Consider the following 22,161-nt stretch of genomic DNA (forward strand, 5'->3'; position numbering starts at 1 on the left):
TTTTTTTTTTTTTTTTTTTTTTTTTTTTTTTTTTTCTTTTCTCGCAGCCAACAGTTACACTTCTACCTCGCCGTGGATCGTACCCAATTCAAAATGGTATGTGAACATTTGTCAAAATCTTCCTTCTAATTTTCTTCACTATATAAACAGACTAAATCGATACTAAAAATCTCAAATTTTGGGAATTTTGGGAACAGGAGACAGTAGTGGAATTATTGGGGGTTTTAGGTCGTCGTCCATGGCTTCCCATTGTAGTTTCTTGCAGCTCTCGTGATGAACTTGACGCCCTCTGCTCTTCTTTATCTACCCTTCCTTACATTTCATTAGCTGCTTTGGTATTATCTCTCTTCTTTCTCTTTCACTTTTCCATTGTTTAGTTGATTGCATTGACTTCGTCGATTCCTAGTGTCGTTCTGTATCTGTGGAAATCTAATGTTCTTGATTGAAAAAGACCCTTCTTGTTGAATCTTTTGATTTTCACATTAGATCATCTTTCATTGATTTCGGATTCTTAGTGTGTTCTGTATCTGTAAAGATCCAATCTTCTTGATTCGAAATGACCCTTATTCTTCCCCTATATAATGTATATCCTCAACATGTATTGAGTTTACAGTACAGCGATCTGGCAGAGAGAGAACGAACTATGGTTATAGAGAAATTCAGGCGAGCAACAACTAACTGGAACCAGCAACTTAGATCTGTAGTAGAAGAAGGTTTGGACGAGAGTGAAACTGGTAAAGAAGAGAATAAATCTCATTTGGTTGTTGTGACCGATGTTTGTCTTCCGTTACTCTCATCTGGAGAATCTCCTCTTTCCGCACGCGTTCTTATAAACTATGAGCTTCCCACAAAGAAGGTTTGGTAGTTTTGTTAATCAATCCCAAAAGTTCTTCCTCTTGGTTAAGAGACTTATCTCATTCACTTTTGTTTTTTTGTAATAATCAGGAAACATATACAAGGCGTATAACAACTTGCTTAGCTCCAGGTTCTTTCTTCAAAACAAACTCACTTTTGTTACTTATCAAACAGTGGCATTTTAACATTTGATGCTTTCTCTTTTAAGGTGGTATTGTCATAAACATGGTTGTTGGAGGTGAAGTCACGACTCTCAAAAGCCTCGAGGAAAGCAGCGGCATCATCATCGCAGAGATGCCAATCAATGTATATAGTAGAATCAATCAGTGGCAAAGCAAGAAACTTTCTACTGCTCTCTCTTATCTTTTGATTTAATGGCTTCACATGTGCTTTCGTTTTGCAGATTTCTGAAATCTTGTAACAACAATGCATGGATCTCCTACGATCTGAAGGATACGGGATACGGGACTTCTCAAGAGAAACCATTAGTTTATGCCAAGGCAGAGAGAAGTCGTCTCTCTCTCTGCTGCACCTTTAGCTATTGAGTTGATCACCTTTGTCTAAAACGCTGCGTTTTTGTCAGTTTAATCTATCTTGCAAGAAAAACCGAACATTTGGATAAAGGCAGAAGCTACCTACATACGTGATTGAATCTATGTGATTGTCATTGTAGTTGAATTCACGGTTATTATGTAACTATCAAATTTATAATCTTGTCAGATTTGGTTTATACGTGTTAGTTTCTATAAAGGCTAACATTTAGACCCCATCATCTATGGCTCGTGTTTGGTACAATTATTGCATGCGCATTAACATATATATCCATACAGCTTACATTTATCAACTGTCACTATATATTATTTCTAGAAATTTCGATACAAATTCAACAAAATAAAAATAAAGTCATAGTTGATGTATTCTTTTGAAGTATTGTCAATAAAGGTTTGTTTTTCTTTTATCTGGTTACGTTTTACAGATATGTTTTGCGTCTTTTGGTGGCTTTATCTAATCTAATCTCATACGAAAAAGTTGAATGAGACTCTTCAATATGTTTTACAGATTTAAGGGAAAAGAAAGACTTCAATAAAATATACTTGTGTGTTTTTGAATAACACGTTTTTGTTTGATCTAGCTTAGTAAAATCAAAATCACTTACGCTTTTTAAAGAAGTTTTTGGTATAAAAACATTTCGCAACACGTGTGTGTGTGTGATTGCAACTGTTGTTGTAATATGCAATGCTTATCGGTATAAATTTTTCGACGATTTTTCTTGTAGAAGGTCAAAACGAAGCAACTTCTTTTTTTTTTTATCAACGAAATTTTGTTTTTGAGACTTTGACAATGAGTCAGCATTCAGCAATACCTTTGATCCTCAACTGCTATTTACAATTTTTTTATTCTGATGTTTGGAAACAATCAATTCTTTATACTAGTAAAACATTGTTCGTCACATACACGGTTTTCCAGTAGTTGAATGGTCATTTTTTAAATAAAAATCAAAGTTTAATTCTAAGCATGCGACATGTATAGAGAAGAACATGTGATTTTGTTCATTACTAATTTAGCATACATGAAATTTTGTGTTTGGACTTTGAATGGAGGATCTAATTAGCATGACAAATACGGACAACATCTATAACTAGTAAATAATTCATATCCGGTTAATTGATCTTTAAGGGGAAGCGTATGTATAAAAATAATAATGAATGCAACAATCCAATATTTTATAGAAGAGGCGATATTGCTGTCAAAATCACGATAGATTGCTTGGCACGCCATGTGTAATATCTGCAGCCAAATAGTTTTTCAATGACGTAATTACACACGTATTACCACTTTTTTCTTCAACAATTTTCTCCTATCCTATCATCAACTAGTTTATTGATTCATGTAACCCCTCCAAATGATACTTTCTCTGAATATTTCTGTAATGGGACTACAATTGGGTTCTCGGCGTTTTGAGTCTTTTCGTTTCTTGTCATCATCTCCTTTGTCTTTTTATTATTATTTTTTATGATTCCATCTCTTTCGTAGACTTGTACAACACGCTCTTCTCTCTCTCTGTGTAATTTTTTTCCACAGCTATAAAAATTTGTCAAAATTGACCCAAAAATATCTGAGCTTTTTCTTGTTCTGCTTTCAAGAAGAAGACTATGGCTGTCGTCACTAACCTAGGAAGCTTTCTAAAGATTTCGTATGTCATATTTGCCTTTTGTTCTGCTTTCTTTCTCGGTGCTCTCAAAGGTTCACTTTTGTTTTTGGCTCTGTTTTTCTCTGCTTCTAAGATTGATCCTTGATGATACGATGGATCTTTTCACATATCTCTCAAACAAAGTCTTAATTTTTTAATTTCTTATGCAGGTTTGATCGTAGGTCCGATTGCTGGTTTAACATTAATAGTAGGAAATGTTGGAGTGATTCTTGGTTTGTTCCCTGCACACGTTGCTTGGACTATTTATGCTGTTGCAAAGTAAGCAAATTTTCAACTCCTTTTCTCAAAATTTTACCTGCAATTGAGGTTTTGATTCAAGGTCATCTTGTGTTTCTCTAAATTGCAGGACAGATAGATTTGACATTCCTCTGAAACTAGCAATCTTAGTGGCACTTCCTGCATTGTTTGGGATTTGGTTAGGTCTGAGTATAGCTATTAGTGTTCTTGTTGGTGTTGGTTATGGATTCTTCACTCCCTGGATCTCTGCTTTTGAAGCATTTAGACAAGACACTGTATCCAACAAGTTCTTCCACTGTCTTGTGGTATTTTAAATTAACTTCCCCACAACAGTTTGTTTTTATTCTCTTAATCAGTTACTAGTGAATCATATCACTTGACTCTGTTTACTCTGTATTATTAGGATGGAACTTGGGGAACCATCAAAGGAAGTTGTACTGTGGTTACAGATTTCGCAGATTTTTGCTACCATTCTTATCCGCTTTACTTGAAGGAGTTGCGTGAATCCCCCGCCTCAGATGAGCTTCAAACTCTTAGGTAAAAATACATAACTTTTGTTGCAAAGAGTTGTTGCTGGTTCTTGTGTAATTGATCTTGTTGTCTCTTCTTGCAGGTTGATTCATGTTCCTGGATGCATAATTGTAGGGATTATAGGATTAGTCATCGATATCCCTCTTTTCACTGCAATAGCAGTTGTTAAAAGCCCTTACCTTCTGCTTAAAGGCTGGTACCGTCTAGCTCAAGACGCCATTAATCGTGAAGGACCTTTCCTTGAGATAGCTTGTATACCAGTTGCTGGTCTGACAATACTGTTATGGCCTATTATTGTCATTGGATTTGTTTTGACCACCATCTTCTCCAGCATCTTTGTCGGTTTGTATGGAGCAGTTGTTGTATTCCAGGTACATTCTGATCATCATATTAACCAAATGATCCTTCAGACATATTTCAGTTTTTTTCACTGTTGAATCTTTTAATGTGCAGGAAAGGTCATTCAGAAGAGGAGTCTCTTATGTGATTGCAGTAGTTGGAGAATTTGATGAGTACACAAATGATTGGCTTTACCTTAGAGAAGGAACTATCTTCCCAAAGTATGTCTCTTATCAATCTTTTAACATTCGTTTTCTTCTGCTCCAATGATTCTAACACCGGGAAATTGTAATCTGCAACACACAGGCCAAGATATCGGATGAGAAGAGTATCGTTTTCAAGTGAAGTATCTGTGATTGTTCACCCTTCAAATCTAAGCACAGTCAATAGTTCAGGTTCTGCAGATGCTCCAGCGATGCTAGTACCAAGCTTAGTTCACTCTGTATCGGTTAGAGAAGCAATTCAAGAAGTGAGAATGGTTCAGGTATATGTCAAAAGTTTCAATCTAGATTTAAGTATACTCACACATTTCTACAGAGTTTTGAATATTTGAAGTTGTACTATAACAGATTTGGGAGCATATGATGGGGTGGTTTGAGATGCAAGGCAGAGAGCTACTAGACGCAGGAGTGTTAACACCAGCTGATCTGTATGAGTCTTTAAAGGGAAGACACGGAAACGAATCATCCATTATTAATGTGGGGCTTCCTTCTTACGCTTTGCTGCATACATTGCTTAGCTCTATTAAAGCTGGTGCTCATGGTGTGCTTCTGCTTGATGGCTCGGAAGTAACTCATTTGAATAGACCACAAGACAAGTTTTTGGACTGGATGTTTAATCCAGTTATGGTATTGAAAGATCAGATTCGAGCGATTAAACTTGGAGAAAGTGAAGTTAGGTACTTGGAGAAAGTTGTTCTCTTTGGAAACCATGAACAACGCATGGAAGCTTGGGATAATCGCGGTGACCCGCCTCAAGAAAACGTTCGAGCTGCTCAAATCCAAGGAATCAGCAGAAGGTAAAAGATTCAAAACTTTTTTCTCCTACATTGATGAAAAGACTAACCTTTATGGCTTCTTTAGTTGCTGTCTGAAACTTGTTTGTGATGTGTTTTTTGATCTTGTGTGTTGTAGGATGATGGGAATGGTACGGAGCGTATCTAAGCTTCCTACGTATAGGAGAAGGTTCAGGCAAGTGGTTAAGGCTCTAATAACTTATTATTTAGAGAAGCAAGGCTTGAATCGAACAGGTTCTATGAGCTCTGGAGATTTCATCGAAGAGATCTAACCTAAGGAATTAACAAATTGTTGTAATTAAGTTGTGTTTTTGATATCTTTAAATACTAACAAGGTGTAAAAAAGTATGTACAGAAGTTGCTAAATTTAGGATTCAAGAAAACAGAGCTTTTTTTTTTGTTTCTAAATGATTTCAGAGATTGAGAGAGAGAGAATACAAAAGCTTACAGTGATGCTGATGCAGAGGAGGAGGTTTGAATGTCATGACAGCTTCCGACCACTCAATCTTGCCGCGAATCTCAACTCTCTCATTGCACCTCTTTAAAGAGATCTCCGCACACCAAACCTCCAATTTCTCTGGACCAAGCACGTCCCAAAAGAGTAACATATTTGGACCAGAGTTACTCAGTTTGTGCCCCGGAAGCAATCTGTCAAGTTCATTAGTCAATACATGCCTCACCATCCATGACTTCGAATGATCTGATTCTGACATCTTCTCACCATAGTAAACCAGCTTAGAGTCACATAGAGTGTCCGTTAATTTTTCCAATCCCATGACCTCTCTCCACACCATCCCCTCGTGTTTGCGCCAATCCAACTCCTTTGCATACACCAAAGTATCCTCCCACCCGTTACACAACAGTACATAAATTGTATCTGAATTCCCTGTTTTCCATATCCCTTCACTCGGTATGTAAAACATACCTCTACCCGCCCCGTTCAAAGCGAAAACCTTCTCGTCCATCACCGCGCTTTCGTACATTAAGGGGTAGTTTAGGTTATAATTATTCGATGGCGGCATTGGCAAGTCATCCCAAGTCTGCGTCTTTGGGTCAAAAACTTCTCCCCACTTGCGGGAAATTGAGCAGAAATGTTCGAAACCTCCCAAGACATCCCATCGACCACGCCCACTGCAGCAGAAGCTCGAGCCACCCTCATGGAGGGAAGAGTGGTCCACGTGTGAGATCGACAATCTAGGAAGAAGACGCTCGACGTGTGCCTCCCGTTGATCTTCCCACCAATGACATAGATACCGTAACCAAAGGCAACCACGGATGATGCTTCTTGAGGCTGATAAAAGTGTGTCCGAATAGGAACCAGCCTACTAGGACGATTTAGGGTTTGTGGAGTGAAACAGAACCAGGTTGGAGTTAGGTATGGAGGGATGCTTAAACATAGATAGATGCAGTTTTGGGTGCAACCAACAAGTGATCGGACGTGGTAGAGCTCAGGTGAAACCACTAGAGATCGGAGCCACTTGGAGGCTAGGTATAAGGATGCGTGATCTAGTCTTGATACGCGGGCCAAGCAACTTAGAACGATCTCATCTGGCAAAGAAGAGAAGAATCCAGACGTAGACGGAGAAGACATAGGGTTTTGTTTGAGAGAGCATAACGAACCACTTCAACTCTTTTTATATGTACAAAATCAAACTCCTGTTTTGATTTTGATTTTTGTTTATGTTTCCTACTGCCTAATTCGATCCGACTAAGATAACAAAATTAATCAAGTAAAAAAAAAAGCCCATGTTTGTTTAAGTTTTGACCCATTAAGAGCCCAATAACACTTACTGTAAAATAATTAAGAACAAAAAAAACTTGAAAAATCGTATTGTCTCTGTGAGGACGACGGCGAAAGCGGAAGCGGATAACGAAAAGCTCGCCGCAAAAAATGGCGGCCGTGAAATCTCTGCAACCAAGACTCATCTCTTCTTTTCTCGGCGACCGCTCAATTCGATCAACGCAACCACTTACTCATCTCTTTCGCTTCGATTTAGGTTCTTCTTTCTTTTTATACTCTGCTTGTTTCTGGTACTGTTAGTTTTATTGCTGAGTATTATAGTTGAGCAAATTACCAAAAAGATTAAAACTTTCGAATACCCAGATTGCTAATTTGATTCATAGATGAGTTTCTGAAGGGTTTTTGAAACATGAGCTGTTTGTAGAGTGTAGTGTTTAATTAAAACGAAATCAATTTGAGAATAATTTCATAATTTGGACAGGAAGAAGAAGACATGTTTCAATGCAATTATCGAGAACCTTTTCGGGATTAACCGATCTCTTGTTTAATAGAAGGTATTAATTATGATGTTTCTTACACTTTAGTTATTGAGTAGTAGTAGCAGAGAAGGTGTATTGACTTCTTTGTTCTTTCAATTTTTTTTAATGGTTTTATGGTTAAAGGAATGAAGATGAAGTTATTGATGGCAAGAGAAAACGTCTGAGACCGGGGAATGTATCTCCTCGTCGTCCTGTTCCAGACCATATAATAAAACCTCCTTATGTTGATTCTCTTAAAGCTCCTGGAATCTCAAGTGGACTTGAAGTTCATGATAAGAAAGGTATAGAATGCATGAGAGCTTCTGGGAAACTTGCAGCTAAGGTTCGGGAATACGCTGGAACTTTGGTTAAGGTGAGCAAAGTTTTTAATACTTTTTTGAAGTTTTGTAGTGAGCTCTCTATCATGAATCAATCATTTGTTTTGTGTTTTGGCAGCCAGGCGTAACCACAGATGAAATTGATGAAGCAGTTCACAATATGATTATCGAGAATGGTGCGTATCCTTCGCCTCTTGGTTATGGAGATTTCCCGAAAAGTGTTTGCACATCTGTGAATGAATGCATTTGTCATGGTATACCAGATTCACGACCACTTGAGGTATGCTTTTTTAAAGTGTTAGACAGACTTTTTTATTTTTTCCTGTCCCTTATGAATCCTTATAATGTATGCTTTCCTTTGGCAGGATGGGGATATAATCAACATCGATGTCACAGTTTATTTGAATGTAAACTTTTCTTCTTTTGCATATTTCCTGATTCTTCACACTAGTCAAGTAAATTGGGTTTACCCTACACTACACTATTGAGTATAGATACTTATTTCGGATCTGCAGGGCTATCATGGTGATACTTCAGCAACTTTCTTCTGTGGAAATGTTGACGAGAAGGCTAAAAAGCTAGTCGAGGTATGATGTTGAACCGACATTTCTGTCCTCTAGGAGAAATCATGTTCCTCTTGTTATATAGTTTGATGAGCTATATATACTTGGAATGTGCTCTAGGTGACAAAAGAGTCTCTCGACAGAGCAATATCAATATGTGGTCCTGGAGTTGAGTACAAGAAAATCGGCAAAATCATTCAGTAAGAAATCGATTTCTTCGAAATATAACTCCACATTGAAAAATCAAATCTTCTGACATGAAAACATTGTTGTGCTTATGAAGTGATCTTGCAGATAAACATAAATATGGAGTTGTACGACAATTTGTAGGCCATGGTGTTGGAAGTGTCTTCCACGCGGATCCAGTTGTTCTACATTTCCGTAAGTTTGTCCTATACTCAGTGTCGTAAGCAGACATCGAGTTGCTGCTTTGTAGGCCATTCGCATAGTTTCTGAACTTTCTTCTACACAGGGAACAATGAAGCTGGACGTATGGTCTTGAATCAAACCTTCACCATAGAACCTATGCTTACGATAGGCAGCAGAAACCCTGTGATGTGGGATGATAACTGGACAGTGGTAACGGAAGATGCAAGCCTCTCTGCACAATTCGAGCATACCATTCTTATAACCAAAGATGGAGCTGAGATACTAACCAACTGTTAAAAAAAATGATTCCCAAATTTGTCTCAGATTGATCTTATTGGAATGGAATCCAAACCCAAAAGGTATGTAAGAATCATGTTCTTATTCAATTATTCTTTGCTCACAAGCAAACTGAATCTGTAGTTACCAATCAAGCAAACACATACAAACAAGCTTTTACATTATTTTTGGGAGTGACTCTCTGAGTTTCCTTTCTTCTGACAGAACTTTTGCAAACCTGTTATAATTTAGGCTATTTAGCAGTATTTACAGATTAAAATTCAGTTATTATTATTCTTAAAAGTAATAAAATTATGTGTTTGTTTTAGATAAAAAAGACAAAATTATTAAAACCTTTTGAGAGCTTCTTCATTAGTTACGTTTTCAGAGATGGGTTGATAATGGCCAGTTTCGAGATTGATAATGACCACTTCAATTTTATGCGAAATCTTTTCTGTCGATATGTCCACTGAGCCTGAGTCACCCTTCAACAACGTATCGTCCTGTAATGGAAATGCATACAAAAATCATTAAATATTTGATATATTTAGTCAATAAAATTGACCCTTTACTGACCAAGAGCATTTATTATTACTTTTTTTTGTAATTAATTGTTTCGTACAAGTAAATGCCATATAGATCGACCATTACAAGAAATCACATTGTTTAAAGGGGGTGTATTCAACTTGACATTTTAAGTGATTTGTGTAAAAGCTACAAATCCTATGTTATTCAATCATGGATTTTAAAAAGTCTCCTGAAATTCACTGTTATTGAACTGATGATTTAAAAATCTACTTTAAAATCCACTGTTATTCAAAACAGATTGTGGATTTGGATTTTAATAAGTTTTAGAGATTCTGGAGGATTTGAGAGGATTTGTTTAGTTAAAAATACAGAAATCCAAATCTCATGGTTTTAGGTGGGATTTGAAAGAATTTTACTATAGATCATATCAACTTCTCTAAAATCTATCAAAATTTTAAATTTCCTAAATCCCATCAAATCCTCCAAAATTATTGTTTCAATACACCCTCCTAAATGATTTCGCATAAATCTTATTGGAATGGAACCCAAACTCAAAAGGTATGTAAGAATCATATTCTTATTGGAATGGAACCCAAACTCAAAAGGTATGTAGGAATCATATTCTTATTCAAATATTCTTCGCTCACAAGCAAACTGAATCTGTAGTTACCAATCACACACAAACAAATTTTACATTATTTTTGGGACAAGCGAAGATTAGATATTGAGTTTAGGAGATCTTGATTCTCTGAGTTTCCTTTCTTCTGACAGAATTTTTGCAAACCTGTAATAATTTAGCAGTATTTTACAGATGAAAATTCAGTTATTAATAATCTTAAAAGTAATAAATTATGTATTTGTTTTAGATAAAAAGACAAAATTATTAAAACCTTTTGAGAGCTTCTTCATTAGTTACGTTTTTAGAGATGGGTTGATAACGGCCAGTTTCGAGATTGACACGAGAGACTCTTTTCTTTAATAAAGCTTCACCAACTTCAACTAGACCTTCCATGTTGTTTTCTGTCGATATGTCCACTGAACCTAAGTCACCCTTCAACGTATAGTCCTGTAATGAAGATACATACAAAAATCACTAAATTATTTGATATATATATCTAGTCAATAATATTGACCCTTCACTGACCAAGAGCATTTTTAGTAAATCAGTGCTTAAGTTGCAAATTTTCAAAAATGTTATAATATTCTGAATTGAAACTACGGTTACTATAAGTAGTAATTAATATATTTTTGGAAGAAACTCACATCGATACGTAAATAATTCTTCTCGGAACGAAGAGCTTTAAAGACGACAGAGCAATGGAAATCAACCATGTCGTGAATGGCTTCGTTGTAACAATCAAGAATCGGAGTTGATCCGTTTGCAAAGACCCAACTCAGTAATCCCCAACTCGACGCCATCTCCGCATTGTACTTATCTTGGTTTCGAATCGAACCTGTCCCAATCGATATCACCAGAAACCTCGTGAAATCCAATGGGCTTATGTCTCCCATTGCTGGATTCTTCTTTATTATCTGCTTTGTAACTTGCGCAATAGCACATAACGTCTGAAAAAAGAATAAGAAACATCAACTAATTAACAGGTCGATGATTACAAAGTTAGGGTTTTTTTAGGTTTTAAGATCTAGGTTTTTGAATTTTACCGGGTTATTAGCGGCGATACCACCATCAATGAGGTTGTATTCATGTTTGTGTCCTTCATTGTCTTCGTTTGTGAATCGATGAGCTGGAAAATATGTTGGTGCCGCCGATGTGCTTATACATATGTCTGATAGTTTCGCGTCCATAGCTCGATCAGTCACCGCCTATATATTATGGATCGATGGATCAGTATATACCTGTGCATGTGATGAAATTGCGAATAGATATACGATAGTGGTGTTACCTGGTATGAAGAGAAGATAACTGGTTGAAGTTTCTTGATGTCGAAGCTAGGTATGACAACGTTTGTCAAAGATTGAGTCAGCTTCGTGTCGCCCAAGAAACCTTCAATTAAGTTATGAAGGTACTTCCCGTTGAACTTGGGTCCTCGTACAAGTCTCCTCAAGGTTTCAACCCAGCCAAAGCTCCCTCTGCACATTTAACCTAAAACGACTTAATTATACGATTACTAATTAAGACTCTGAATTGGACTAAACGCAAACGGTTAAGGTGCATATATACCGTGGCTGTGGGAAGATTTCGGGAGAGTGTTTGAGATAAAAAGGGACTATTTCTTTGGCCTCAAACAAAGGGCGAGGGCGGTTGCGGTTGCCACTATCGCCACCGCTTTGGCCTTCACCTTGTGCGACCAACATACCCACTATCAAACCTCCAGTGCTCGTACCCGCGATGACATCGAAATAATCCACAAGCCTTGCCTCTTTACCATCCAATTCCTGTTTAATAGACATTTTAAACTAAATAACTAATACACAATCTATACAAAGTTTACAATTAAAAATCAGTTAATTAGTATATATATATACCTGAAGTTGTGATTCGAGGTAAGCCAAGATTGTGCCGGGAATGATTCCACGGATGCCACCACCATCGATGCTAAGAATGGTGATAAGTTGTCCGTATGAAGGAGGAAGACGAGCGACTGTTAACGTTCTGTCTTTCTGATGTTCAGTTATGGATATTTCTGATGAACTTCTTGATCTCCTTTCCGTATCCATACTTTTAAACGCTTCTCCTTTCTATTATACTAAATCTAAATCAAAGCTTATTTGTATAACTTCGATCAAATCTCTTTCGGCTAGTGTTTAATTTATAGTCTCCTTTTCAAGATAGAGATGGTGGGTGATAAATGTGATCAAAACTTTAGAACTACCGTTACATATATATAGAAAGAGTTACATGTAGGCTAGGGAGTCTATATATATACAAATACAACGCTATGTTATGCATGCCCATTCACACATCCATCACATAGTGTTGGATTTTTCTTAGTCTAAAGGAGAGGTTTCTTTGTTGGGATGTCGTGTTCATCACTCTCACGCTTTATTACACTTGTGGTTACTTTATTTCATATGTCATGTTACACACAGACCTCTATATTAAATAAAGTTCCAGATGACAGCTGTCCTCTCCAGAAAATAAACAATTAAGGCATCTCTAACCTAGAAATGGCCGGAGATTTTCAAAAAAATAAAAATAATAATACTTTAATTATATAGTTATATTTTTAATTTTTTAATAAAGCTGAACCAATAGAAATTGTCTATGGCCTACAAACAGTATGAGAAACGTTTTTACAACAAGCAATTTCAAAAGCAATTCTCTTCCTAATGAAGCCAACTATTGAGTTTTGTAAATAAAATTTGGTCCACAAAAAACATGAGTAACCCAATAAAACATTCTCACTGGAATTGGTCTGACAAAACATGCACACAAATTAGTAGCAGAAGTCACCTGAACATATATATAAGTACATATTTCATATTAAAAAATTGTAGAGGATAATTGTGGGATTTAGAAAGTTTGAACAGTACTCTGGCTCCTCCATTTTTTTTTGTCGATTTTAATTTCTTGATTACCATCCCTGAAGTTGGATTATTATTATTATGTAGATTATTTTTTTGGAACAATATTTGTGGTTGGAGGTGTAAATCCGGTTTCTATAAGACATATTTTACTAATATAGAACTGAAATTGCAGAACTAGGGAGACTCGTTGAATAATGTATGAGGTTGTGGAACAAAAATATTACGTAAAGAGACAACGAGAATCATACTTACAAGCAAATGTAACCGTCACTCAAAGCAATTAAAGTGGCCTAAATTATGGATTTGGAATGGTTATGGTTAGTCTTATAACCAAAGATGGAGCTGTGATACGAGCATACGATTCTTATAACCAAAGATGGAGCTGTGATACTAACCAACTGTTAAAAAAATGATTCCCAAATTTGTCTCAAATTGATCTTATTAGAATGAACCCCAAAGCCAAAAGGTATGTAAGAATCATATTCTTATTCGAATATTGCTCACAAGCAAACTGAATATGTAGTTACCACACAAACAGATACAAACAAGTTTTGACATTATTTTTAGGACAAGCAAAAAAAAAAATTAGATATTGAGTTTAGGAGATCTTGATTCTCTGAGTTTCCTTTCTTCTGACAGAACTTTTGCAAACCTGTTATAATTTAGCAGTATTTTACAGATTAAAATTCAGTTATTAATAATCTTATAAGTAATAAATTATGTGTTTGATAAAAAGACAAAATTATTAAAACCTTTTGAGAGCTTCTTCATTAGTTACGTTTTCAGAGATGGGTTGATAATGGCCAGTTTCGAGATTAACACGAGAGACTCTTTTCTTTAATAAAGCTTCACCAACTTCAACTAGACCTTCCATATTCTTTTCTGTCGATATGTCCACTGAGCCTAAGTCACCCTTCAACAACGTATCGTCCTGTAATGGAAATACATACAAAAATCACTAAATCATTTGATATTTTTAGTCAATAAAATTGACCCTTCACTGACCAAGAGCATTTATTATTACTTTTTTTGTAAATTAATTGTTTCGTACAAGTAATTGAATGCCATATAGATTGACCATTACTGGACATCATTTTTAACTTTGTTTAGATGATTTCACATATAAATCTTTATGACCAAAACCGAATGTTTAGGATAGTTCNTAAAAAAAAAAAAAAAAAAAAAAAAAAAAACAGTTTAATATTTCATTAGCGTGGGAGTTAAGTATCTACCAAATCTAATATGACAACAGCCGAGTTTTAGTAAATCAGTGCTTAAGTTGCAAATTTTCAAAAGCTTTAGTTGACCAAAACTCACATCGATACGTAAATAATTCTTCTCGGAACGAAGAGCTTGAAAGACGACAGAGCTTTGGTAATCAACCATGTCGTGAATGGCTTCGCTGTAACAATCAAGAATTGGAGTTGAACCATTTTCAAAGATCCAACACAGTAAACCCCATTTCGATGCCATCTTCGCATTGTACTTATCTTGGTTCCTAATCGAACCTGTCCCAATCGATATCACCAGAAACCTCGTGAAATCCAATGGGCTTATGTCTCCCATTGCTGGATTCTTCTTCATTATCTGCTTTGTCACTTCCGCAATCGCACATAACGTCTGAAAAAAGGGAGAAGAAACAATATCAACTAATTAATAGGTCGATGATTACCAAGTTAGGGTTTTCAGGTTTAAGATCTAGGGTTTTAGAATTTACCGGGTTATTGGCGGCGATACCACCATCAATGAGGTTATATTCATGTTTGTGTCCTTCATTGTCTTCGTTGGTGAATCGATGCGCTGGAAAATATGTTGGTGCCGCCGATGTGCTTATACATATGTCTGATAGTTTCGCGTCCATAGCTCGTTCAGTCACCGCCTATATATCATGGTTGATGGATCAGTATATACCTGTGAATGTGATGAAATTGCACGTATATATATATCATAGTGGTGTTACCTGGTATGACGAGAAGATAACTGGTTGGAGTTTCTTGATGTCGAAGCAAGGTATGACAACGTTTGTCAAAGATTGAGTCAGCTTCGTGTCGCCCAAGAAACCTTCAATTAAGTTATGAAGGTATTTCCCGTTGAACTTAGGTCCTCGTACAAGTCTCCTCAAGGTTTCAACCCAGCCAAAGATTCCTCTGCACATTTAACCTAAAACGACTTAATTAGACGATTACTAATTAAGACTCTGAATTGGACTTAACGCAAACGGTTCAGATGCATATATACCGTGGCTGTGGGAAGATTTTGGGAGAGTGTTTGACATAAAAAGGGACTATTTCTTTGGCCTCAAACAAAGGGCGGTTGCGGTTGCGACTATCGCCACCGCTTTGGCCTTCGCCTTGTGCTGCCAACATCCCCACTATCAAACCTCCAGTGCTTGTACCCGATATGACATCGAAATAATCCACAAGCCTTGCCTCTTCACCATCCAATTCCTGTTTAATAGACATTTTAAACTAAATAGCTAATACACAATCTATACAAAGTATACAATTAAAAATCAGTTAATTAGTATATAAACCTGAAGTTGTGATTCGAGGTAAGCCAAGATTGTGCCGGGAATGATCCCACGGATGCCACCGCCATCGATGCTGAGAATGGTGATAAGTTGTCCGTATGAAGGAGGAAGACAAGCGACTGTTAACCTTCTGTCTTTCTGATGTTCAGTTATGGATATTTCTGATGAACTTCTTGATCTCCTCTCCGTATCCATACTTCTAAACTCTTCTCCTTTCTTTTATACTAATCTCAATCAAAGCTTGTTTGTATAACTTCGATCAATCAAATCTTCTCTTTCGGTTAGTGTTTAATTTTTTCTCCTTTTCAAGATAGAGATGGTGGGTGATAAATGTGATCAAACCTTTAGAGTTACCGCTACATATATATAGAAAGAGTTACATGTAGGTTAGGGAGTCTATACACAACACTATGTTATGCAAGCCCATACACACATGACACATCCATAACATAGTGTTGAATTTTTCTGAGTCTAGAGAGAGGTTTCTTGGTTGGGATGTCGTGTTCATCACTCTCACGCCTCATTTCGCTTATGGTTACTTTATTTCATGTCATGTTACACACATACCTCTATATTAAATAAAGTTCTAGATGACAGCTGTCCTCTCCAGAAAATAAAACAATTAAAAGACAAAACATACACACAAATTAGTAGCAGAAGTCACCTGAACATATATATAAGTATATATTTCATATTAAAAAATTGTAGAGGGGATTTATATATTCCTTGGTGCTCCTTCTAATCCTAACTATTTTTTTTTTGTCGATTTTTTTAGGTTATCATTCCTGAAGTTGGATTATTATTATTATATATATTTTTTGTACAATATTTGAGGTTGGATGTATAAATCCGGTTTCTTAAATTATTTCTATAAGATATTTTTTTTACGAATACAGAACTGAAGTTGCAGAACTAGGGAGATTCGTTGAATAATATATATATGAGGTTGCATGTCCAACAAAAATATTACGTAAAAAGACAACGAGAATCATACTTACAAGCAAATTTAGCCGTTGCTCAAAGCAATAAAAGTGGCCATAGTAATGGATTTCTTTGACATCAGTTACGGTTAGTCTACAAGGATACAAATTACATTACGTTCTACACACTTCTCCTTAATTTACTACACTTTTATGCAAGCTTCATATATAGTTTTGTCATGAAATTTAATATAAAGGTCCAAATTTGACTTGCTGAATAACAGAATAATGGACGATATATATACATATATATATATATATATATATATATATATATATATCAAGGACACTACTCATATAATCAAAAAGGATTTGATTGCATATATATTTCAAAAGTTTAAGCTGAAGTTCAACCAACTTTTATACCTATGAGATAAACGATTTACGATATATATTTTCTGTCCATGCCGTGACAAGTAGTACAAAATCTATCTATGGTCCACTTATGCGAGATTGTTATATTATATGTAATCCCTTGTTATATATCTGTCAAATGCTATCCGTGTTAATTAAAAAACATAAAGATGTAATCCTCTAATATCGTCCTACCCCTTCAAAACTACTTATGCATTTCTTCACGTATCTCGTTTCCTAATTGGCTTGCTTGACCTTTACAAAATTTATACTAGTATTTAATTACCTGATTAACGCTATGATCAGAAATATGAATATTCTTTGGCGTGTACCATACACATATGGGTTTGAAAAGCGATTATTTTTTTCCACGGGTCTTGAAAGAGTCAAGTTCTTGTAACACTAAACATCCTCTTAAGAACGTTACAATTGTATATATATACAAAAAATCGTCAAATTTGACAAAATTGATAAGATAATATAAATTATAAGGTGTCCACTTTATTTGATGCTTCATTTTACCGAATTAATTCACTGTGAACCGAGAGTTACATAACATCACGATACTAGAGTGATTGACTAACTTGGTTTGAAGTGGTTTAATAACTTGATACGTGAAGAATTGCATAACTCGACCGTTTACAGTTTCATCCACATAACAAGAAAATCAGTCACTTAAAAAGGGTTCACTTTTTTTTTTGTTCACTTAAATTTACTTTCCTTTAATGCAAGCTCTTGTAAAAAAAAAAAAAAAAAAAAAATGAAAGCTCTTGTAATGGTTAAGTTGTCTTGGCATTCCATTTTTACATAACACTCTCATGTTTGTTCAATTAATAAAAAAAAATTACCCGTTCTCAATAACATGATTTTACATGTATGACGTATCTAAATTCTTTTAACATTTAGACTACAATTAGTTTTCACGTTTGAGTAAAAACAAATTGAGAGATATTGTCTAATATATATCTCTTAATTCTTATAGATTCATTTTACAATTTACGATCGGAATGAACAAGATATATTTTAGGGCAGGCAAATATGTAAACCGGAAAAGTGTAACTTGATTTGTAAATTTTTAATTATCTTTTCAATTCGGGAAAAAATCAATCAGAGAAACCAAAAAACAAAACAAAAAAACAAAAAGCAAGGCGTTAAGAGAATTCGCCGACCAACACACACACACACACACACAATATATCCATCAGTTTTAAACTAAATAGCAATATCATCTTGTACAGTATTTCACACAAAAGGGCGAATGAGATCATCAGGCATGTATTTCCTTTTATTTGGTCTCCTGTGATCCGTTTGATGAATCTTTAGTCATTGTATCGCTTCTCATTCTCCTTAATTTCCTTTCGTCAGAGAGGATTTTCGCATATCTACAAACAAACAAACAAAAAAAAAATTAAGAATGAGATTACTTGTAATACAAGAAACCCACCAAAAAAACATTTGAAGCGCTATTCTTAATTACCTCTTTAGTTGTTCATCATTATTAATATTTTCAGGAACAGGTTCATATGCACCAGTGTCGATGTTCATCTGCACGACTCTGCTTGACAATATCTTCTCTCCAACCTTCACAAGATTCTCTAAGTTGGACTTTGTCGCTAGATCCATAACGCTTACATCTCCGTCCAATGTATCATCCTGCAATCGATTTCACACATAAAAAAAAATCTGGTGAATTTAGGCTCAATTACATATTTGGGCACATTTCTATATGTAGCTAGCTCGTACATCGATTCTGAGGTACTTGTCTTCAGATTGTAGGGCTTTAAACACAACAGAGCTGTGATAATGGATCATGTCGCGGCTTGATTCCATAGTAATGTCTAATATCGGAGTAGATCCATTGTCATATAACCAGGATATGATTCCCCACTTTGCAGCCTTTTTTGCGCTGTACTTCTCCTCTCTCTTTGTAGATCCTGTTCCTATCGATATAACGAGAAACTGGTCGTAACCTAACGGCTTGATATCACCCATATCAGGATTATTCTTCACAATCTGCTTAGACACAGCAGTCATAGCCACCAAAGTCTATAACAAAACCAAACACAACGAAATTACTCTAATTTTCGGAAAACCAAACAAAGATTTTATAACTTTTTTGGTAATTCGTTCTTGACAGTACCGGGTTATTAGCAGTAATTGCGCCATCAACGAGGTTAAACTCCGTCGTCTTGCCTTGACTGTCCTCATTGGAGAAGTAATGAGGAGGAAAGAAAGTGGGAGCAGATGATGTACCGACGCATATGTCTGATACCTTGACGTTCAAGCTAGGGTCAGTCAACGCCTTTTAACAAAAAAAAGTGAACTGATTAAAATTAGGTTGAAACAAGAACTTTATATTTCAATCTATATATATGTGTGTTTTGTTAAGAATAGAGACCTGGTAAGAGGAGAAAATGGTGGGTTGAAGTTTCTTGATGTCGTAGGTTGGTATAACAACGTTTGTGAGTGTCTGGTGAAGTTTTGTCTCTCCAAGCAGCTTACTTAGTAGATTTCGTAGATACTTTCCGCTGTATTTTGGACCAGACAGAAGCTTTGGAAGCTTCGGTAACAGAGCAAACACGCCTCTGCATTTTTCACTAGAGTGTCTTTTCAATTGTCACGTGGAATTTTTAACATAATATATATGCCAATTAATATTTTATGGGACACCAAACACGTAATAATGCTCACTTGTGAACAGAAAAAAAATCTATTTTAAACAGAATATACAAACACAACCAGTATCAATCTAATTCATATTTGTTAATTAGTATATAACGAAATATAATTTGCTTACGCAGGCTGGGGAAATATCTTCGGACAATGTTCAAGGTAAAACGGCACAATGTCTTTGGCCGCGAAATGAGGTCGACCGGTCCCGTCCGGTACAGTCAACATAGCCGTCACAAGACCACCGGTGCTAGTTCCAGCTATCACATCGAAGTAATCTGCTAGCCTCGCGCCTTCGCCATCGATTTCCTATATATACCCAAAAAAAAACTTTAATTTTTCAAAAATATAACTACAAGAAAAAAAAACAAAGAAGAAGTTCAATTACTATCTCGTAAAGAGTCAAATATGAAGTCAAGATCATAGATTGATGAACGCTCTAAGCAACTATTAGATTCACATGATAATTAGTACGAGTTTCTGATCCAAGCTTCCATATATACGTGTCTAGTTATTTTACACTACTAAAATATATATAAAGAGGGGCGCCGATGCATATGTATAAACCTGAAGCTGTTTTTCGAGATAGGCAAGGACTACTCCGGCGATGACTCCCCTGACTCCACCGCCGTCGAGGCTGAGGATTGTTACGAGTGATCCGCACGCTGGCGGTTTGTTTTTCTTGCAAGACGAGTCGTTCTCCATGATAGTTGATCGATCTTCTTTTTGAGTTAGAAGATCATAAATCGAAATTTGGTAAAAGTTTTGGATGTAGAGGTCGATTATATATATAAAATGCACAATTTCACTTGTATAGATTTTTCAAATAACAAAAATTTGGTCAGACTTTCTTCATATCTATTACGTGCTAATAAGGGTTATAGCTAATAGTATATTTTTTTTTGTTTCATTGGAATAAGATAATGTATAGTAAGAAACTAAAGATTATGTCGTCGAGCTTGAGCTGTCATAAACTAAATTAAATTATGAGAACTAATTGCAATAAATTTAAATTTAACAAACAAATATTTTTTTTCGTGGACTTTGCAATAAAGAACAACAGCTAGCCACGGGCGAGTTCTGCATCCAATTCCAAATTAATGTTTCAAAAAACGGACTTTGGAATTTGCTGCGACACATTTCTCTTCTCTATCCACTACACAGACTTGTTCTAAAGACATCTGTCACAATTCGTTGAGAAGATGCTCTCAAGACTTTTAGCATTACAGCATGCAAGCACTCTTTCTCAACTAGATACCAACCTATAATATAATTATATAATTTGCATTACACAGTAGAGATGGTATAAAATACATAGCAAGTTCATGTGTGGGGTATTCTAAAAGATATTATAATTTGTTCAGAATTTTCTTCGTACATTACATTTCGTGCTAATCATGATTGTAGTTCATATTTTTCCTTTGGGAATTATTTAATGTAAATATAGAGACAATATGCAATACCAAGATTATTGAGCTGGCATATATAAGCTAAGCTTAATTGACGAGAACATATTGTACGTAATAGATAATCTTAAGTAACATTTCTTACGTGGACAATCCAAAACAATAGCAAACGAGATCTACATCAAAAGATTCAAATCAAGACTCTCTATTTATTTTGACTTTTCTTTTGATGATAGAGTTTGATTTTATTTTATTTTTGGATTTGCAAGGACACATCTCCCTCCCTATCCAGGCTTGTTCAAACTAGCTACTACATCTGTCAATGTCATAGGAGCTGATTCAAAAAATTAGCTTCTGCATGTTGCTTCATCTTAATTATAGCCTTCTGTTGTTTCATTTTTTGACCCAACAAAAAGAATTACATGTAACAAAAAATTCATAACCAATTTGACTATAAATTTCTCTATCTCACGACTTCCCTGGCTCATAAATCTTTTTAAAAATAATTACTTCAGTATGTATAAAATTATCTTTTCGTAAATATCCTTCAGATCTATTCAACAAGATAATACAACTAAAAAAAAAAAAACACAACAGCGGCATATCTGGAAACTAGATAAACATTTTATTTTTTCATATTATTAAACCGTTCTTTAATCCAAATGTCAGTCAGTGTGTGACAACTCTTGACTAGAGGATTCATATGTTTTTTCAGTTTAAGAGAGTGGGTTTCATCAATACTCGGGCCTATATATGAGTTTCAAATCAAGGCCCAATCTTTGCGAATTATGAAACTTCAAGGACAACTGATTTATTTGCGCGCACAAAAAATAAAAATAAAAAGAGGACTAGTGATCATTAGTGAAGTTGACGTTGACCAATAACAACGCGGTACTCTCACCTTCCTTATCTTCGTTGTTTAGTTGTTCTATCAACACACCGAGAGACAGTCCAAGCTTTATGAAAAAGATGTAACTTCGTTCATATATTTATGTCCCAATTGTTTTCAACATATTTGTTCATTCATTTAGTTACTATCTATCTATCATGTCATGATTTTCATAATCTTAAGCCAAACTTTTCTACGCAGCATTAAATGTTAACATTTCAATTTAAAAAAAAAATAACTAGCATATTGAAATTATTTCTATATCACGATATTTTAAAAACGTTTGATTAGACTTTAACAGACACTTAAAGGGGACTGAAA

General features: G+C 35.4%; 7 protein-coding genes across 8 annotated transcripts in view; 3 read left to right on the plus strand and 4 right to left on the minus strand.

The window, feature by feature from the left end:
• The window catches only part of LOC104729462 (eukaryotic initiation factor 4A-I-like), a 1,972-nt gene extending 378 nt beyond the window's left edge, over positions 1-1,594 (plus strand). The window contains exons 2-7 of the mRNA XM_010448400.2: positions 48-96; positions 198-335; positions 614-856; positions 946-985; positions 1,064-1,161; positions 1,259-1,594. Coding sequence (XP_010446702.1) covers positions 48-96; positions 198-335; positions 614-856; positions 946-985; positions 1,064-1,161; positions 1,259-1,276 — 586 coding nt within the window. The 3' untranslated portion in view covers positions 1,277-1,594. The remainder of the gene's footprint in view (positions 1-47; positions 97-197; positions 336-613; positions 857-945; positions 986-1,063; positions 1,162-1,258) is intronic.
• On the plus strand, positions 2,732-5,593 carry LOC104729465 (uncharacterized membrane protein At3g27390-like). The gene is made up of 9 exons (XM_010448403.2): positions 2,732-3,099; positions 3,217-3,325; positions 3,414-3,609; positions 3,708-3,841; positions 3,918-4,206; positions 4,289-4,395; positions 4,481-4,658; positions 4,744-5,192; positions 5,308-5,593. The coding sequence occupies exons 1-9, from the start codon at positions 3,009-3,011 to the stop codon at positions 5,459-5,461; spliced, it is 1,707 nt and encodes a 568-aa protein (XP_010446705.1). The 5' UTR covers positions 2,732-3,008; the 3' UTR covers positions 5,462-5,593.
• LOC104729464 (putative F-box/kelch-repeat protein At3g24610) lies at positions 5,603-6,780 on the minus strand. Its single transcript, XM_019233455.1, has 2 exons — positions 6,251-6,780; positions 5,603-6,161 (listed from the first exon to the last, which is right to left on the minus strand). The coding sequence occupies exons 1-2, from the start codon at positions 6,778-6,780 to the stop codon at positions 5,603-5,605; spliced, it is 1,089 nt and encodes a 362-aa protein (XP_019089000.1).
• On the plus strand, positions 7,001-9,179 carry LOC104729463 (methionine aminopeptidase 1D, chloroplastic/mitochondrial). Its single transcript, XM_010448401.2, has 9 exons — positions 7,001-7,186; positions 7,412-7,484; positions 7,593-7,821; positions 7,905-8,066; positions 8,152-8,193; positions 8,302-8,373; positions 8,470-8,549; positions 8,633-8,730; positions 8,822-9,179. The coding sequence occupies exons 1-9, from the start codon at positions 7,081-7,083 to the stop codon at positions 9,013-9,015; spliced, it is 1,056 nt and encodes a 351-aa protein (XP_010446703.1). The 5' UTR covers positions 7,001-7,080; the 3' UTR covers positions 9,016-9,179.
• Positions 10,131-12,388, minus strand: LOC104729466 (patatin-like protein 3). The gene is made up of 7 exons (XM_010448404.2): positions 12,010-12,388; positions 11,705-11,919; positions 11,427-11,613; positions 11,185-11,346; positions 10,786-11,088; positions 10,413-10,588; positions 10,131-10,306 (listed from the first exon to the last, which is right to left on the minus strand). The coding sequence occupies exons 1-7, from the start codon at positions 12,199-12,201 to the stop codon at positions 10,240-10,242; spliced, it is 1,302 nt and encodes a 433-aa protein (XP_010446706.1). The 5' UTR covers positions 12,202-12,388; the 3' UTR covers positions 10,131-10,239.
• Positions 13,433-15,976, minus strand: LOC104729467 (patatin-like protein 3). The gene is made up of 7 exons (XM_010448405.2): positions 15,545-15,976; positions 15,250-15,458; positions 14,972-15,158; positions 14,729-14,890; positions 14,329-14,631; positions 13,764-13,942; positions 13,433-13,663 (listed from the first exon to the last, which is right to left on the minus strand). Exons 1-7 carry the CDS (start codon positions 15,734-15,736, stop codon positions 13,597-13,599), a joined length of 1,299 nt encoding a protein of 432 aa, XP_010446707.1. The 5' UTR covers positions 15,737-15,976; the 3' UTR covers positions 13,433-13,596.
• Positions 17,917-20,509, minus strand: LOC104729469 (patatin-like protein 1). 2 transcript variants are annotated; one of them, XM_010448407.1, is made up of 7 exons: positions 20,113-20,509; positions 19,673-19,854; positions 19,274-19,460; positions 19,016-19,177; positions 18,619-18,921; positions 18,353-18,528; positions 17,917-18,257 (listed from the first exon to the last, which is right to left on the minus strand). In XM_010448407.1, the coding sequence occupies exons 1-7, from the start codon at positions 20,248-20,250 to the stop codon at positions 18,161-18,163; spliced, it is 1,245 nt and encodes a 414-aa protein (XP_010446709.1). In that variant the 5' UTR covers positions 20,251-20,509; the 3' UTR covers positions 17,917-18,160. The 2 variants fall into 2 exon arrangements, with proteins under 2 accessions (XP_010446709.1, XP_010446708.1); XM_010448406.1 differs by having other exon boundaries at positions 19,274-19,472.

This window comes from Camelina sativa, chromosome 12, assembly GCF_000633955.1.
Source record: "Camelina sativa cultivar DH55 chromosome 12, Cs, whole genome shotgun sequence".
Taxonomy (NCBI): Eukaryota; Viridiplantae; Streptophyta; class Magnoliopsida; order Brassicales; family Brassicaceae; genus Camelina; species Camelina sativa.

Excerpts from the sequence above, each read along its gene's own strand:
- LOC104729463 (XM_010448401.2), top strand. The coding sequence starts at position 7,081 with ATGGCGGCCGTGAAATCTCTGCAACCAAGACTCATCTCTTCTTTTCTC. Across the intron at positions 7,187-7,411 it reads TCTCTTTCGCTTCGATTTAG|GAAGAAGAAGACATGTTTCA; the intron begins GTTCTTCTTTCT and ends TAATTTGGACAG. Across the intron at positions 7,822-7,904 it reads ACGCTGGAACTTTGGTTAAG|CCAGGCGTAACCACAGATGA; the intron begins GTGAGCAAAGTT and ends GTGTTTTGGCAG.
- LOC104729464 (XM_019233455.1), bottom strand. The coding sequence starts at position 6,780 with ATGTCTTCTCCGTCTACGTCTGGATTCTTCTCTTCTTTGCCAGATGAG. Across the intron at positions 6,162-6,250 it reads TTTCCCGCAAGTGGGGAGAA|CGCGGTGATGGACGAGAAGG; the intron begins GTTTTTGACCCA and ends AATGTACGAAAG.
- LOC104729466 (XM_010448404.2), bottom strand. The coding sequence starts at position 12,201 with ATGGATACGGAAAGGAGATCAAGAAGTTCATCAGAAATATCCATAACT. Across the intron at positions 11,089-11,184 it reads GTATCGCCGCTAATAACCCG|ACGTTATGTGCTATTGCGCA; the intron begins GTAAAATTCAAA and ends TTCTTTTTTCAG. Across the intron at positions 10,589-10,785 it reads AGAATTATTTACGTATCGAT|GACTATACGTTGAAGGGTGA; the intron begins GTGAGTTTCTTC and ends TCTTCATTACAG.
- LOC104729467 (XM_010448405.2), bottom strand. The coding sequence starts at position 15,736 with ATGGATACGGAGAGGAGATCAAGAAGTTCATCAGAAATATCCATAACT. Across the intron at positions 14,891-14,971 it reads TTATCTTCTCGTCATACCAG|GCGGTGACTGAACGAGCTAT; the intron begins GTAACACCACTA and ends CATGATATATAG. Across the intron at positions 13,664-13,763 it reads AATGAAGAAGCTCTCAAAAG|GTTTGCAAAAGTTCTGTCAG; the intron begins GTTTTAATAATT and ends AAATTATAACAG.
- LOC104729469 (XM_010448406.1), bottom strand. The coding sequence starts at position 20,250 with ATGGAGAACGACTCGTCTTGCAAGAAAAACAAACCGCCAGCGTGCGGA. Across the intron at positions 19,855-20,112 it reads ATCTCGAAAAACAGCTTCAG|GAAATCGATGGCGAAGGCGC; the intron begins GTTTATACATAT and ends GGGTATATATAG. Across the intron at positions 19,178-19,273 it reads CCATTTTCTCCTCTTACCAG|GCGTTGACTGACCCTAGCTT; the intron begins GTCTCTATTCTT and ends TTTTGTTAAAAG.
- LOC104729465 (XM_010448403.2), top strand. The coding sequence starts at position 3,009 with ATGGCTGTCGTCACTAACCTAGGAAGCTTTCTAAAGATTTCGTATGTC. Across the intron at positions 3,610-3,707 it reads AGTTCTTCCACTGTCTTGTG|GATGGAACTTGGGGAACCAT; the intron begins GTATTTTAAATT and ends CTGTATTATTAG. Across the intron at positions 4,659-4,743 it reads AAGAAGTGAGAATGGTTCAG|ATTTGGGAGCATATGATGGG; the intron begins GTATATGTCAAA and ends GTACTATAACAG.